The 16,887-nt window shown below is 38.6% G+C and overlaps 1 protein-coding gene and 1 long non-coding RNA gene across 5 annotated transcripts in view; one reads left to right on the top strand and one right to left on the bottom strand.

Moving 5' to 3' along the window:
* The window catches only part of LOC129399652 (uncharacterized), a 149,171-nt gene that overhangs the window by 10,952 nt on the left and 121,332 nt on the right, over positions 1–16,887 (bottom strand). For 3 of the 4 annotated variants that reach the window (XR_008627219.1, XR_008627218.1, XR_008627221.1), the window contains 2 exons: positions 3,034–3,226; positions 394–569 (listed from right to left, as the gene is read on the bottom strand). This is a non-coding gene — a long non-coding RNA (uncharacterized LOC129399652). The remainder of the gene's footprint in view (positions 1–393; positions 570–3,033; positions 3,227–16,887) is intronic. The other variant, XR_008627220.1, reaches the window with a different exon arrangement.
* The window catches only part of SCN9A (sodium voltage-gated channel alpha subunit 9), a 182,069-nt gene that overhangs the window by 95,499 nt on the left and 69,683 nt on the right, over positions 1–16,887 (top strand). The window contains exons 13-14 of the mRNA XM_055120290.1: positions 1,941–2,070; positions 4,793–5,031. Of these exons, the coding sequence (XP_054976265.1) occupies positions 1,941–2,070; positions 4,793–5,031 (369 nt within the window). The remainder of the gene's footprint in view (positions 1–1,940; positions 2,071–4,792; positions 5,032–16,887) is intronic.

Here is a 16,887-nt window from a genome sequence, read left to right as displayed (position 1 = left end):
AGGAAGGAAGGGAAGGAAGGAAGGGAAGGAAGGGAGGGAAGGAAGGGAGGGAGGGAGGGAGGGAGGGAAGGAAGGAAGGAAGGGAAGGGAGGGAGGGAGGGAAGGGAGGGAGGGAGGGAGGGAGGGAGGGAGGGAGGGAGGGAAGGAAGGAAGGAAGGAAGGAAGGAAGGAAGGAAGGAAGGAAGGAAGGAAGGAAGGAAGGAAGGAAGGAAGGAAGGAAGGAAGGAAGGAAGGAAGGAAGGAAGGAAGGAAGGAAGGAAGGAAGGAAGGAAGGAAGGAAGGAAGGAAGGAAGGAAGGAAGGAAGGAAGGAAGGAAGGAAGGAAGGAAGGAAGGAAGGAAGGAAGGAAGGAAGGACCAGTAAAGTTCCATCAAAGCCACGGCCACACACATACCTCATTGTGATTGAATGCATGTGCTTTTAGGTACCTTTCGACTTCTGTGCTTGCATGATATAGCTTCAGCTCTCTGTCAAGGGTTGTTTTTTTTCCCCCTTCATATATAACCAGCATGCTCAGTTTCTGTGGTATCTTATCTTTGTTATCTATTGCTTTTCAATGAAGTATATTATCTGTAATTTGCATCAAATTTAAAAGTAATTTTAAATAAAATATTTTTTATTTAATATTTTTTTACTACAGAAAACAGTATTACCACAACTAGTTTCCATTTTAAACCTTAAAACCAAAAATCTAGAGGAATTGGACTCAAAGCAAAACTAATACTGTGGCTAGTGTATAGTTCTAATTTTAAAAATTTCACAACAAGTAATGTAATAGGAAACTTGAGATATGGAGAATTTGTTTACGCATCAAATTCTAGTTTGACTTAGGGAGAAAGAAAACTCTGCTTGCAGAATATCAGTAATTTAGAGATTGGATCAGAGAAAATATGGTTATAGGCAGATCCATAAAAAAAATGCCCCCAGGTATGTATGTGTGTAACTTTGCACAAACATATATTTGTATAATACTTATATGCATAAACATAATTTATGCCTATGTGTGTTTTGTTATATACACATACAGAACTGTACCTAAACAGCTATACAACTTTATAGCTCTTTAATTATGCTGAAAAGTTGTGTGTATATGCACATGCATGCTGCATATAAGCAGACTGATGGGAGATAAATGATAAATGTAGAGTGGTATTGTTGTTTGTGTACATATATGTATATGAACATGTGTGTGTTATTGAGCTGCACTAAACCAGCACAGTGCTTGAATTTGTTGCCCAGATGAAGAAATAGAAAATTTCACCTAAAAATTAAAATACCTCATTAAGACAGCTCATAATCCTGCATGGCAACTATCCTTTAGAGCTAAACAGTGGTCACCTCTTTATGATGCATCTTACATTTTCCATTTAATACATTTACCATTAATCTTAATCATCCTTTCAAACTCAGCCGTTTATTATCGTGCACTTAGAAAAGTGAATGAGGTACTTCTTGGCAGTAAGTAACAATCATTACTGTCACCTCCATTAATGATGTAATCTCAACAAAGAATTATTAAGGAAATTGATCAGACAGTGCCACTGTGTACACATACACTCAAACACAACACTATTTAGCTCTTCTTACCTCAGACACAAACATAGCCAAAAGTATCCAAACAAATGTATGTGTGAAAAGATAATTTTGAGTGCAATTATGTCAATAAATTATCTCTTTACTTTTATATTTTATAATAACTTATTTAATGTCCATAGCAAAAATAAAAAGCAAATACTGTTATTATTACTATTTTAACAAATATGTACAGGAGAGGTTAAGTAATTCCCCTATGATTAAATAGTCAGTAAACAGTAAACTTGTGATTCAATCTCAGCAGTATATTCTATACTTTTAATTACTGACAACTTTATTATGCCTACAACTTACTATAATTTTGTCCTTAAAATGTATATGAGTGTTTTTCTTCTGTTTTTGTTTTAGGGTACAACAAATCAAATACACAAGAAAAGACGTTCTAGTTCTTTCATTTTTTCTGAGGATATGTTGAATGATCCTCATCTCAGACAAAGAGCAATGAGTAGAGCAAGCATATTAACAAACACTGTAGAAGGTATGTATTGATACCTCTATATTTTTAAAATAATATTATAGATATTCTGGTTAGCCTGAAATTAGTTCATGAAGAATATAAAATGTTCATTGACTATGGTTCGACTTATTGTTACCGAGAGTATCTCGTCCGCACAGCAGAGCCTGGCAAGCTACCCGTAGTGTATTCGATATGCTAAAAACAGTAACAAGTCTCACAATGGAGACATTACTGGTGCCCGCTTGAGCAAATCAATGAGCAACGTGATGACAGTGACAGGTGACAGTGATTGACTATGGTAAAGATAACCAATGGTAACTAATGGACTCTGTATATTTGATGTGCTTAAATTTTATACATGTATATATTAATATATACACATGTAAATATGTGTATATATTACCTGAAATTTAAAACAGGCATTAGTATCTCACTGTTGTTTTGGTTTGAATTTCCCAGTAGCTGCCAGTAAACACTCTGCTCATCTTTGTGGAACTGTCTCTTTGTGGAGGTGTCTCTTTATCTCCTCTCCCTATTTTTTAGGGGGTTACTGGTAATTTTGTTGTTGAGCTTTGTGAGTGTTTTATGTAATTTTGATATTTAAATGTTATCTCATGAATTTTATACAAAAATTTTCTCCTATTCAGTAGGGTGTTTAGCCCCAGTTTCTTTTGCCATGCAAAACAATTTTAGCTTGATATAGTCCCATTTGTTTTGTTTGGTTTTGGTATTTTTGTCAGTGGAATCACATCACTGAAAACACCTCTGAGGTCCATATACTGGAGAATCATGCTTATATTTTCTTCAGTGTACTCTATGGATTCTGGTTTGACTTTAAGGTATTTAATCAACTTTAAATTGACTTTTATGTATGGGGTGAGATAGAGATATGACACAGTGTCAGTTTTAGATATCTGTCCCCAAATTAAAAAACTTTAATTTGAAAAAAATATGTATGCACACCTTGTTCTTTGCATTACTTACTAGAGTAGAAGGACATTGAAATAGCTCAAATGACCGGGATAGATGAATGGATAAAGAAGTTGTGGTATATTAAAACAATGGAATATTATGCAGCCATAAAAATGATGGAATCTTGCAGTTCGCTGCAATATACGGAACTGGAGAGTATCATGTTAAGTGAAATAAGTCAGAGGGAGGACAGTGCCTCTTAACACTGTTGAGAGACAGAGAAAAAGTGAGTGAGCAAGAGAAAGAGAGAGAGATTGAGAGAGAGAGAGAGAGAGAGAGAGAGAGAGAGAGAGAGAGAGAGAACAGAACAGAGCAATAGATAGTGTTGACCAATGGCAAAATTTTGACCCTGGATTACACAACTGGGAACTATAAGTAGGGAAAAGAAACCAAAGGACAGGAATTTGGATGAAGAGGAGACCTAGAAGTGACATAGGTGGATTGTTGGAGGGTCTTGACTGCGTTGAGGTCATGAGGTGGGGTAACTGTGAATAACAAAACCACAAACATTAGCACTATTGTAAACATTAGACTTAACCTATAATAACTAAATTTAATAATAAAAATCAGGCACTAGATGATATGGTTTTTCAAAGCTAAATCACTTCATGGCTACTGATTAACCTATGCCAATGTGGTTTTCTCACTTTGTCATAACAGAAACTTTAACTTATCTTTCTAATTTCATTTTCTCTCTAATACGAGAATACAGTGCATACTTTCAGATAGCTGTAAGTATCTGAAACAACAACATATAGAGCATGTTCTATAAAACAGTATAATGATATATATGCTATGATACCTATTAAGATTATAATGAAAAGTTGGGCTGGAGCGATAGCACAGCGGGTAGGGTGTTTGCCTTGCATGCGGCCAACCCAGGTTCGATTCCTCCGCCCCTCTCTGAGAGCCCGGCAAACTACTGAGTATCTCGCCCGCAGGGCAGAGCCTGACAAGCTACCCGTGGCATATTAGTATGCCAAAAACAGTAACAACAAGTCTCACAATGGAGACATTACTGGTGTCCACTTGAGCAAATCGATGAGCAACGGGATGACAGTGATACAGTGATAAAGTGAATGAAAAGTCATTATAGAAAGAAACTTAGAGAATATAATGTGAGTAGTGATATGGTCTTGAGATATATTGGAGTGTCAGGAAAGGCAACATAAAAAGTGATGGTGCTCAGACCTCACTACCCTAGTTTTTACTACTGTGCACAGACTCAGGATAGGAGAATGTTTCACCTGCATCCTAAATTTATGGTGTGAATTAAATGGGCTAGTGATAAGAAATAGCTCCTATGTAACTCACTTCATAACTTATTTCTAGTCTTTCAGTTCTGGAATTTTTTCCAATAGCAAAAGATAGGAATTTATATTTTCTGGATAGGAAATTGCCTCATTGTTTCTATGGAATTATTATTATCCAAAGCAGGGGAAAAGCAGTTATATTTCTATATGGAAGATTCATTTTATCATTAAGGAAAAGTTGAGTTTCTTGCTTATTATCACATTTTTTTTTCTGAGTGAAGCCCAGAAATTACTTTCTGCCGTTAATTTCACTGCCTTTCTCTAATTTGGGTTTGAGTAAATGAACATGTAATAAAGTAACTTGATGTAATCCTCTGTGCTTTCATGGAAACAGTTTGTAGAATTTGCAAAGCCTAAACCAGACAGCTTGTTCCAACATTAAAGTGTACTGCTGATTCATATCCGGTTGGAAATATCAAGTGATTCCTAGCTTGTTATCTGTTGGTCTTTCCTCCCAGAACTTGAAGAGTCCAGACAGAAATGTCCTCCTTGGTGGTACAGATTTGCACACACATTTTTGATCTGGAATTGCTCTCCACATTGGATAAAATTCAAAAAGCTTATCCATATTATTGTAATGGATCCTTTTGTGGATCTTGCTATTACCATTTGCATAGTTTTAAACACATTGTTTATGGCTATGGAACATCACCCAATGACTGAAGAATTCAAAAATGTGCTCTCTGTGGGAAATTTGGTAAGTATCTTATTGTGTATTACATATTCATAGCTCCTCTGTTAGCATGGTCCTTCTTTTCTTTCTTCTTTCTTTCCCTCCCTCCCTCCTCAAGGCTTCAACTTATTATATCCCTTCCCTTCATTTTTATTCTTTTAATTCAGACAAATATGAAGCTGTCATATGTGTATCTAGAACTCACTGTATGAATCATTGTATAGATACAAGCTTTTGGTGATATATTTAATCCTTAAATAATTTTTCATGAGTGTTGAGATGTACAAATTATTTCTATTTCAGAATATCAGCATCTGGAAGTTGTAGTATTATTTTGTTTTATATTGTTTTCTACCAGCTTGTCTCTTAAGAGACAAAATGGAAAATTTGATACTTTATTATTTTATGAGTTTTTTTGGTCTTTGTGTTTCCTTCCTTCCTTTCTTTCTTCCTTCCTTTCTTTCTTCCTTCCTTCCTTCCTTCCTTCCTTCCTTCCTTCCTTCCTTCCTTCCTTCCTTCCTTTCTTTCTTTCTTTCTTTCTTTCTTTCTTTCTTTCTTTCTTTCTTTCTTTCTTTCTTTCTTTCTTTCTTTCTTTCTTTCTTTCTTTCTTCCCTTCTTTCTTGTGACTTCCTCGTGAGAAGAGCCTTTAAATAGGTTCAGAATAACATTGAAATCTCTGTCTTGGCCAAAAAGTGACGTTTCTGGAGTTCTATAGCTTTAGACTTTACTCCTCATTAGACCCCTTACTACTGATATTACCTTGAACAAATCTTTTTATATTTAATGGTATCATTTATAAAATAATAATACTTTATTTCTAAAATAGGCAAAATAATAAGACTTTATTCTTAAAATAGTTATACTATGATATTAACACTACACTGATCATAGTGTTGAGAGGAAAAAGTGCCTTTTTTAATGTATTAGCCTAGCATATAGAGTCAACTAATTAAACATTTTGTTGCCATCATGCCATTAATGAATAAGCAGAAAGATATCAAAGAAATGTAATACTGAGGGAAGAAAATGGTTGAGCTGGACACAGATGATCCAAGGGAAGATGAGACGTGATTCTTAGGTTTCAAGAAAATATAGTATTCTATAAGAAAATTGATGACAGAGTGATTATTTTCCTTGTGAGTTCCACTTTCTTTGTTCTTTTTTTCAAATGTATTGAGGTAACAGTGATTTATAAGAAAGTAATATTCATATGGTTTAAGGGTTTATATTATCATAAGACAGGGATCTAACTAAAGTACTTAGAATTTGCAGCCTTCATTGCACTCAAGTTTATTTAATTCTTTGTAACAAACAATAATGCTATATTGTGACAATACTCATGGAGAAGACAAAGGCACTCTCTCTGTCTTTCTGTCTCTATCTCTGTCTCTCTCTCCTGTCACTCTGTTTCTCTGTCTCTGTCTCTCTCACACACACACACTTACACACATGATTCTATCTTATAAATTCATAAGTCATTAAGAACTCTCAACATCTTTGTCACTTTGGCTATGGTCCAAAGCACATTGATCAAAAAGTTTGTTTCTGTGTTGGTTTTCTATTCTAAATTGCTTAAAGATATTTCCTGAATAGGAGTGGGAATCCTTTGGGGTATTTGTAAATCACACCGCATATTTCGGTATTTACGTATTTCCCCTTCCATTTCTCTTTGGAAAATAAAGGATCGTGCTATTTCTGTTTGTGGAGATCCAGAACTTGAAAATCAGAACTTTCTCACTGACAGAGTTGAATACATTGCTATGAATTGCAAATAAAGATTCATCATGTTTCTTGTTTAGTTTGTTTTGGAGCCACTTACTTCTGGCTCTAAGCTCATGGCTAACTCTTGACCTTGCTAGAAGGTAATTTTGTGATGCTTGGAATCAAACTGGTCAGCCTTATGCGTGGCAAGCACCCTACACAGTATACTATCTCTCTGGCCCTCATCATGTTTTTTTAAAATATCATTTCAAATAAAGTAACCATATTTTATGTTTTAGGAATAAGAAATAAAAATTTGTTTCATTGCATAATGCAACACAAATAGAAAAATAAAGAAAACCTTCAACAATACTACATGACAGTGATCTCTAGATAGTAGGGAAAGTACATAGCTCCAATTTCAGTTATTTTAATTTTCCACATTTTTACCTTTTCTGCAACAAACATATTTTGCTCTATTAGATAGAAAATCATTTCTTTTTTTTCTTTTTTTAAAATTTTTCTTAGTGAATCACCATGAGGTACAGTTACAAACTTATGAACTTTCATGTTTGTATTTGGTTTACAACCCTCTAACAGTGTCCATTATCCTTCACCAATGTTCCCAGTATCCCTCCCACCACTCCCACTTCAACCCCCACCACCCCACCCTGCCTCTGTGGCAGGGCATTTCCTTCTGTTCTCTCTCTTGTTCGATGTTGTAGTTTGCAATAGAGGTATAGAGTGGCCATTATGTTCAGTCTATAGTCTACTTTTGGTATGCAATTTTCAACCTGATTGGGTTCTCCCAACATTCTCTACTAGGTCTTCCCTTCTCTGTCTCTGCTGCCTTTCCCCCCATGTGAGGCCAGTTTCCAAGTTGTGGGGCAGACCTCCTGGTTCTTATCTCTACTAGTCTTGGGTGTTAGTGTCCCATTCTGCTACTTTATACTCCACATGACTGCGATCTTTCTATGTCTGTCTCTTCCTTTCTGACTCATTTCACTCAACATTATAGTTTCCATGTTCATCCACTTATATGAAATTTCATGACTTCATGCTTTCTAACAGCTTCATAGTATTCTATTGTGTAGATGTACTAAAGTTTCTTTAACCAGTCATCAGTTTTGGAAAACCCCAGTTTTTTTCCAGATTTTGGCTATTGTAAATAGTGCTGTAATGAACATACAAATTTAGATGTCATTTATACTATACCTTTTTGCCTCTCCAGGATATATTCCCAGGAGTGGTATACCTGGGTCAAATGGGAGCTCGATTTCTAATTTTTTGAGAATCGTCCATATTGTTTTGCAAACAGGCTGAACCAGTTGGCAATCCCACCATCATTGAAGGAGAGTCCTTTTCTCCCCACATCCGCGCCAACACTGGTTGCTTTCGTTTTCTTGGATGTGGGCCAGTCTCTGTGGAATGAGATGATATCTCCTTGTTTTGATCTGCATCTCCCTGATGATTAGTGATGTAGAGCATTTTCTCATGTGCCTTTCAGCCATTTGAATTTCTTATTTGGGAAAGTTTCTGTTCATTTTATCACCCCATTTTTTGATTGGATTGGCAATTTTCTTCTTGTGGAGTTCAACCAGTGCCTTGTATATCATTAATATCAACCCCTTATTGGAGGGGTATTGGGTAAATATCCTTTCCCATTCTGTAGGCTGTCTTTGTACTTTGGTCACTGTTTCTTTTGAGGTGCAGACACTTCTTAGTTTAAGATAGTCCCATTTAATTATCTCTGTTTTCACTTGCTTGGCCAGTGGCATGTCATCTTTGAAGATACCGTTGGCTTCAATGTCATGGAGGGTTTTGCCGACATTGTCTTCAACGTACCTTAGGGATTCTGGTTTGATGTTGAGGTCTTTTTTTAAAATTTTTTTTTTAATTAGTGAGTCACAGTGAGGGTACAGTTACAGATTCACATATTTTCGTGCTTGTTTTTCCCTCATGCAATGTTTAAGAGCCCATCCCTCCACCAGTGTCCATTCTCCACCACCTATGAACCCAGTATTCCTCCCACCCCCCCAGTCCCATCCCCCCACTCCACCCCGCCTCTGAGGTCTTTAATACATTTTGATCTAATTTTTGTACATGGTGATAGGTGGAGATCTGAGCCCATTTTTTTTTTTGCATGTACCTGTCCAGTTTTGCCAGCACAGTTTTTTAAAATGCTTTCCTTGCTCCACTTCACATTTCTTGCTCCCTTATCAAAGATTAAATAATCATATACTTGGGGGGGGGTATGTTCGAATTTTCAACCCAGTTCCATTGGTCTGCAGCTCTGCCTTTCTTCCAGTACCATGCTGTTTTAATTACTACCGCTTTGTAGTAGAAGTTGAAGTTGAGGAGACTGATTTCTCCCATTTTCTTTTCCCCAAGGATCACTTTATATATCCGTGGGGGCTTATTGTTACATATGAATTTCAGGAGTGCTTGCTCCATTTCTTTGAATAATGTCAAGGCTATACTTATAGGGATCACATTGAATTTGTACAATGCTTTGGGGAGTATTGCCGTTTTGACAGTATTGATTCTATCAGTCCATGAGCTGGGGATATCTTTCCATTTCCTTGTGTCCTCTTTTATTTACTGAAGTAGCGTTTTGTAGTTTTCTTTATACAAATTATTTACCTCTTTAGATAAGCTGATTCTGAGGTACTTGATCTTTTGAGGCACAGTTATGAACAGGATTGCTTTTATCATGTCACTTTTTTCTCTCAATATTTGTGTATTGGAAAGCCATGGACTTTTGGGTATTGATTTTATAGCCTGCAACTTTACTATACAACAAGTCTATTGTTTCTAAGATTTTCTTGGTAGAGGTTTTAGGGTTCTCTAAGTATAATATCATATCATCTGCGAATAGTGAGAGCTTGATTTTTTCCTTTCCTAACTGAATGCCCTTAATATCTTTTTCTTGCCAAATTGCTATTGCAAGTACTTCCAGTACTATATTGAACAGAAGTGGAGAGAGTGGGCATCCTTGTCTCAGAGGGAAGGCTTTTAGTTTTTCCATATTGAGGATGATGCTTGCCTTAGGCTTGTGTTCAATGGCTTTGGCTATATTGAGGAAAGTCACTTTTATACCTATTTTGGCAAGAGTTTTCATCATAACGGGTTCTGGATCTTGTCAAATGCTTTCTATGCATCTTTTGATATGATTATATTTTTTTTCTTTTGTTGATATGATGTATTATGTTGATTGATTTCCGAATGTTAAACCATCCTTGCATCCCCAGGATGAATCCCACTTGGTTGTGGTGTTTTATCTTTTTGATGAGTTGTTGAATTTTGTTTGCTAATATTTTGTTGAGAATCTTTGGATCTGTGTTCATCAGGAATATTGGCCTGTAGTTTTCTTTTTTTGTGGTGTCTTTGTTTGCTTTTGGTATAAGGAGATATTAACCTCATAGAAACTGTTTGGGAGGGTTTCTATTTCTTCAATTTCCTGGAAAAGCTTGAGAAGAACTGGCAATAGGTCCTCTTTAAATGTTTGGAAGAATTCACTAGTGAATCCGTCTGGTCCTGGGATTTTGTTTTTAGGAAGACTTTTGATTACAGTTTCAATTTCCTTGATATTAATAGGACTATTCAGGTATTCCAGGTCTTCTTGGTTCAGCCTTGGAAGATTATAGGAATCCAGGAATTTATCCATTTCTTCTAGGTTCTCTTGTTTCATGGCATACAGATTTTCAAAGTAGTCTCTGATGATCTTTTGAATTTCTCTGGTTTCTGTTGTGATATCTCACTTTTCATTTCTGATATGGTTTATAAGGGTTCTCTCTCTCTCTCTTTCTTTGTGAGTCTTACTTGTGGTTTATCAATCTTGTTTATTTTCTCAAAGAACCAGCTCTTTGTTTCATTGATATTTCTGATTGTCTTTTGGGTTTCCATGTCATTGATTTCTGCTCTAAGTTTTTTTTTTTTTATTTATTTTATTGAATCACCAAGTGGAAAGTTACAAAGTTCTCAGGCTTATATCTCAGTTACACAATGCTCAAACACCCATCCCTTCACCCGTTCCCATATTCCACCAACAATAAAAACAAAAACAAAAGCAAAAACAAAACAAACAAACAAACAAAAAACAGTATACATCCCACCCCTCACCCCCCAACCCACCCCGTACATGAGTGATAATTTCACTTCCTTTTCTCCTTACCTTGATTACATTCCAGATTTAAACACATAACTCACTATTGTTGTTAGAGTTTCAAAACAGACTCACTATTTTTGTTGGAATTTATCCCCTAAGAATACAGCTCTATTAACAGGGAAATATTTGATAATAAGTTTTCCACTGATGAGAATGAAGAGATAAAATGTCCGCGGCCACGCGGTTTACAATTTCTGTATTATAGTAATTAAGTCCGCGAAGATTTAAGTTTGAAAATGAATCATTTCCCTTCCTGGAACAGCATGTAGCTAAAGTTGGTTCACAGTCTCCATACATGGGTGCAAGCACTTGCTGGAACCCCAATTCCTAAAGCTGTCTCTGGTTCCCACTCATTCCACATCCACCGGCTCTGCAGAGGCATGGGCACCCGGCCCAAAAACCCGGCCGGCCGGAGCCGAGCACCGGCCCCGGCTGCTCTGCTCTAAGTTTTATTATTTCTTTCCTTTTGCCTGGTTTGGCTCATTTTTTGTTTTTTTTTTTCTAAAATCTTAAGCTGTGAGGTCATGTTATTTATGTGGGCCCTTTATTCCTTCTTGAGATATGCTTGCAGAGCTATAAATTTTCCCCTTAGCATGGCTTTAGCTGCATCCCACAGGGTCTGGTAGCTCGTGTCTTCATTTTCATTTGTTTTGAGGTACCTTTTGATTTCTTCCTTGATTTCCTTCCTGACGCACTCATTGTTCAACATCTAGTTGTTTAATTTCCAGGTGTTTGATTTGGTTTTCTGTGTCTGCACATGATTAACTTCTATCTTCAGTGCATAATGGTCTGAAAAGATAGCTGATACAATGTCTATCTTCCTGATTCTGTTGAGGTATGTTGTGTGGCCCAGCACATGGTCTATTCTGGAAAATGTTCCAGGTACACTGGAAAAGAATGTACATTCATTTTTTGGGGGATATAAAGCCCTATATAGATCTATTAGCACTCTCTCTTCTATATCATCCTTCAAAGCCAGTATTTCCTTGTTGAGTTTTAATATTTTTGATCTATCCAAAGGTGATATGGCAATGTTGAAGTCTCCAATTACTATTGTGTTGCTCCTGATGTCCTTCTTAAGGTCTGTTTGCAGTTGTTGTAGTATATAGCTGATCCCTCACTGGGTGTGTACATGTTTTGGAGTGTGATTTCTTCCTGCTGTACATATCCTTTGATTAATAAAAAATGGCCTTCCCTATCCCTTCTAATCTTTTTCAACCTGAAATCTATGTTGTCGATACTAGTAAGGCCACACCAGCTTTTCTGAGGGAGTTGTTTGCTTTCAGGATTGTTTTCCATTCTTTGACTTTGAGTCTGTGTTTGTTCTGGCTATTCAGATGTGTTTCTTGCAAGCAGCAGAATGTTGCGTTTAGTCTCTGAATCCGTTTTGCCACTCTGTGACTCTTAATTGGTGAATTTAGACCATTGACATTGAGAAAGAATATTGTGATAGGATTTTGTGCAATTTTTCTGTAAGGGTTTGTTGTGCTTGTAGGGGGTTTTCTTGTCTTACAGTAGCCCCTCTAGTCCTTCTTTTAGGTTTGGTTATGAGTCTATGAAGTTTCTGAGCTGTTGTTTATCCACAAAATATTGTATCATTCCTTCGAGTTTGAATGAGAGTTTGGCCGGATAAACTTTCTTGGTGAAGCGTTCCTTTCATTGAGTATTTTCACTATATCCCATCACTGCCTTTGAGCTTGGAGGGTTTCCTTTTATAGGTCTGCTGTGAATATAAGGGGTCCTCCTTTGTATGTGATTTTCTTCTTCGACCTTGCTGCTTGCAGTATTGTGTCTCTATCCATGACCTCCATCATTCTAACTATGATATGTCTTGGAGTTTTTCTTTTAAGGTCTCTTTTAGCTGGCATCCTCCTGGCTCCTTGAATCTGAATGTATGCATTCTCCAGCTCTGGAAACTTTTCAGCAATGATTTCTTTGACTGTGGCTTTTTCTTTGGGGCTGCTTTCCTGTCCTTCTAGTACTCCGATGATTCTAATGTTGTTCCTCTTAAATCATCCCCTAGGACTCTGACTAGCCCTAGAGCCATTTTGAGGTCTCTCCCCATTGTTTGTTGTTGCCTGTAGACTTCCTGCAGCTCATCTTCAAGCTCACTGATTCGTCTTCCCCTGTATTCATTCTATTGTTGAGGGCACCCACTGAATTTTTTAATTCATCTACCAAATTCTTTATTTGTGACATTTCTTTTTGTAGCTTTTTTATTTCTGGACTCATTTCTTTCCGTATTTTCTCGGCTGTCTGTTGTATTGTTTCTGGCAGGTCCTCCTTTAATTTAACAAATACCTTATCAATCTTTACATTGAGTTCATTGAACATCTTCAGGATTTCAACTCTGAATTCTTTATCGGAGAACTCAAGTTTGTAGGAAACTCATATTGACTCTTCTGGACTCTTTTCATCGTTCTCTTCTTGTGGTGGGTATTTGTGTTGTTTCTTCATGTTGTGGTGTTGGTATGGAAAAGAAACCTTCAAGCTCACTATCACTGTCCCTCTTGTGAAAAAGGATTTTGGATGGTCTCGATCAATGGTGGTCACTTTCTTATGTACATCCTTTAGAACATGTCCTTGTCTGATGTTCCTCTATTCTTCACTTTTTTAATATTTTTATTGAATCACCATGTGGAAAGTTTCAAGTTTTCAGACTTAAGTCTCAGTTACATAATGCTCGAACACCCATCCCTTCACCAATACATATATTCCACCACCAAGAACCATGGTAAACATCCCCCCCAACCCCCCGCCCCCAGCCACCCACCCTGTCTGTGTAGCTGATAAATTTCACTTTACCTTCTCTTTACTTTGATTACATACAAACAAAAAAGCTCACTATTATTGTTTGGAGTTTCCCCCCCTAGAGTTGGATCTGCTGGAAAGGAAGTATTTGATAATTAGTTTTCCATTGCTAAGAATGAAGAGATATGAGGTCATGTGGCCACAATAGCAGCCGTGTGGTTCTAGATTTCTGTATTTTAGTATTTTAGTGACTAAGCCCAGAGGGTTTTCTGCCAGAGGTTGCATCTGTGGAGAGCCTCCACAGGACCGGGTGCTTCATAAACAACACCTGTTCTTGTTAATTTCACCGTGCTTTAAAAAACAGAATGTCCTGTCACGCCCACAAGGTGTAAGAAAACAGGATGTCCTGTCACGCCCACAAGGTGTAACTAGCCTATCAGCTGCAGACACTTGGGCGTAAACAAGCAGCGAGAGGTATATAAGGAGGGAAGCTGCCTAGCTAGTGGGTTCTCCCTTGGTTCCTCTTCCTTCGTTCGTCTTTCCTCCAGTCTTCGTTCGTCCTCTTTTCCGTTTGCATGAGAAGGTTTCTTAATAAATCGCTGCAAGAAGAATCTCCGGGTTGCGTGTTACTTTACAGCTGGCGTCCCCGGGTGGGCCCGAATTACCGACTAAAGGTAAGAATAAGCGTTCGGTGCGCCCCACTCTAGAAGGTGAGCGGGAGATCAGGATTTTTGTGTGTGTGCTGCGGTTTAGAATCCTAGCAGCAATCCCCCACTAAGATGGGACAGATTCTGGGCCTTCCCAAGATCTTTCGTATTTTCTCGAGCCAGACTGAACAGGGCAAGTCATTTATGGATTTCATTCAGTCTCTCTCCCGCAGAATAGGAAACCCGGAACTCTACATTTCCAGAGACCAACTTCGGTCCTGCCTTAAAGTAGTTTATGAGATTAACCCATGGTTCCCAGACGAAGGAACTTTAGAAAGCAAGATTTGGAGACAAGTTAGGAAAAATGTCTATAAGGTATCTAAGAAAGGGACTGAGATCCCCGTGGAATTCTGGACTACATGGGAGATTGTTAATTCTATTCTCCTATTTTTGAATAGTGCAATTGATGTGGAGAACATTAGGAATAATACAGCCTCAGCTCCTCCCACACCTAAGTCTCGAAAGGGTTTTCATAGGAAAAATACTTCTGAGGCTGATGAATATAGCTCTACATCCAGTGTATTAGATGGAAGTGATGTGGGTTATGAGTCTATCACTTACTCAGATTCTGAGTCCGAGAGTGACTCAGCCAAGCTGCCTCCAGACCGCTCGGGACATGCTCCTAATCGCCCAGTCCAGGCAGAGAAGAAGCAGCATCCATCTTGTCGCAGGTTAAGGATGGATTCTCTCAGTCGTTTCAAACGGGCCTGTGTCTCGTACGGGCCTACATCTCCGTACTGTAGGGAGTATCTTGCATACTGGAGTAAAAAGGCCTACTGGGTACCTCAAGATTTTCACATGGTTGCTAAGACTTGCTTAAGCCGTTCTCAGTACTTGGAATGGAGAATGTGGCTCTATAATGAGGCCAAGGCAAAGCTTCAAGGCCTAGGCCATGCTGGACAAAACTTTTCAGGTATTCAGTTGACTTGTGAGATGTTAACTGGTGAAGGGAAATGGCGCGACCCAGAAAGGCAAGTCACCTTGCCTCATGCTGTTCTTGCTCATGTGCGTGAAATAGCCCTGCGTGCATGGGAGAAAGTTGATGCAGAAGCAGAATTTAAGGGAAGTTTTACAAAGATTTTCCAGAGAGCCTCAGAACCTTATGTAGATTTCATAGGAAGGTTGATGAAAGCCATTGAAATGCAGGTTAAAGATAAGGCAGCTCAGGAGCTGTTGACTAAACTATTAGCCTTTGAAAATGCTAATACGAATTGCCAGGCCATTCTGCTCCCTATTAAGGAGAAGGAAGACATATTCGGGTATTTGGAAGCGTGCAGGAATGTTGGCTCTGCTAAACATAAGGTACAGGTCTATGCCTTACAGAGAGAAGCTCAGAAAAGATGTTTTAATTGTGGAAAACCAGGCCATTTTCGTAGAGATTGCAATGCGCCCCCAAGCCGTGCTACGAGAGCACGTCCTGGGCCCTGTCCCAGGTGTAAGAAGGGAAATCATTGGGCCAGAGATTGTCGCTTTAATTTTGATGTAGTGGGTGACCCCAACTCAGGACATCTGCAAGGGGGCCAACCCCAGGCCCCGCAAAATCAGGAGATGTTCCCAGTTTCAGCCCCTTTCCCCAGTGTGGAGTTTCAGAGATCCACTCAGTATAATCGCTGCAGCCAGGGACGGCAGGAAGCGCAGCCTATTCCCTGCCCCGATAAAGTTACTACAACCCCTTTTCAGTATAGAACACTGCGGCCTTAAGCCCACCACCTCTGCATTTTCAGTGGACATATGGAATGTTAAATCAAATACAAAAAGGAGGTATTTTCTCAATTGAATGTAGCAGGAAAACTCCTCATTCGAGGAAAAGGCTATGCTTTTGTTTCAACAGATGATAACCCCGCTAAGAAACTTTGGATCCCTTTACGTCTCATCAGAGGTACACCTGATTTGGATTTCAGACCTCCAGTAGACCAAGATGTGCAAACTGGTGCTCAGCCTGATTCCTGTGAAGATATGAACTGAAGAAGCAGCTTTCTGGGCCATTGCTACAACATGGCCTGCTTTGACGCCTGTGCATAGATTATCCCCTTCCTTACCCATCTTGATAGAACCAGAGTAGAAGTCCCCTCCATTTTATCAAAGAGTGTGCGGGGGTGGGAGCAGTACTGTCCTTGTTGCTTCTCGCTGCTTTGGTTTTTGCCTGGTGTCTATATAAAATGCAGCAAGAACAACTACTTATAGGGCGTGGTATTTACGGGCATTTGCGGCCCTGGAAGCACGGCAATCCCCGCAGCTTTGGCTTAATCTCGCTTAGAACAATCAGGTCTAGCCAGATGTAGCAAAGGTATTATGCAGCTGAGAGCCCTTAACTGCAGGGGACCTCCTGTGTTTGAGGAGTTTGAAAGGGTGCACTATACCCCACCTGACTCTTGGACCAACCTAAGACAGGGACCTACAAGCGAGAAGGCTCCCAATGACGGGTAAGGCCAAGGGGGCCGAGGTTGCTATGCAGACTTGATGTTCTAAAACAAAAAGGGGGAACTGTGGAGAGCCTCCACAGGACCGGGTGCTTCATAAACAACACCTGTTCTTGTTAATTTCACCGTGCTT

The sequence above is a fragment of the Sorex araneus genome, chromosome X, assembly GCF_027595985.1.
Source record: "Sorex araneus isolate mSorAra2 chromosome X, mSorAra2.pri, whole genome shotgun sequence".
NCBI lineage: Eukaryota > Metazoa > Chordata > Mammalia > Eulipotyphla > Soricidae > Sorex > Sorex araneus.
The sequence above is the reverse complement of the archived record's forward strand: the minus strand, read 5'-3'. Positions and strand labels throughout refer to the sequence as shown.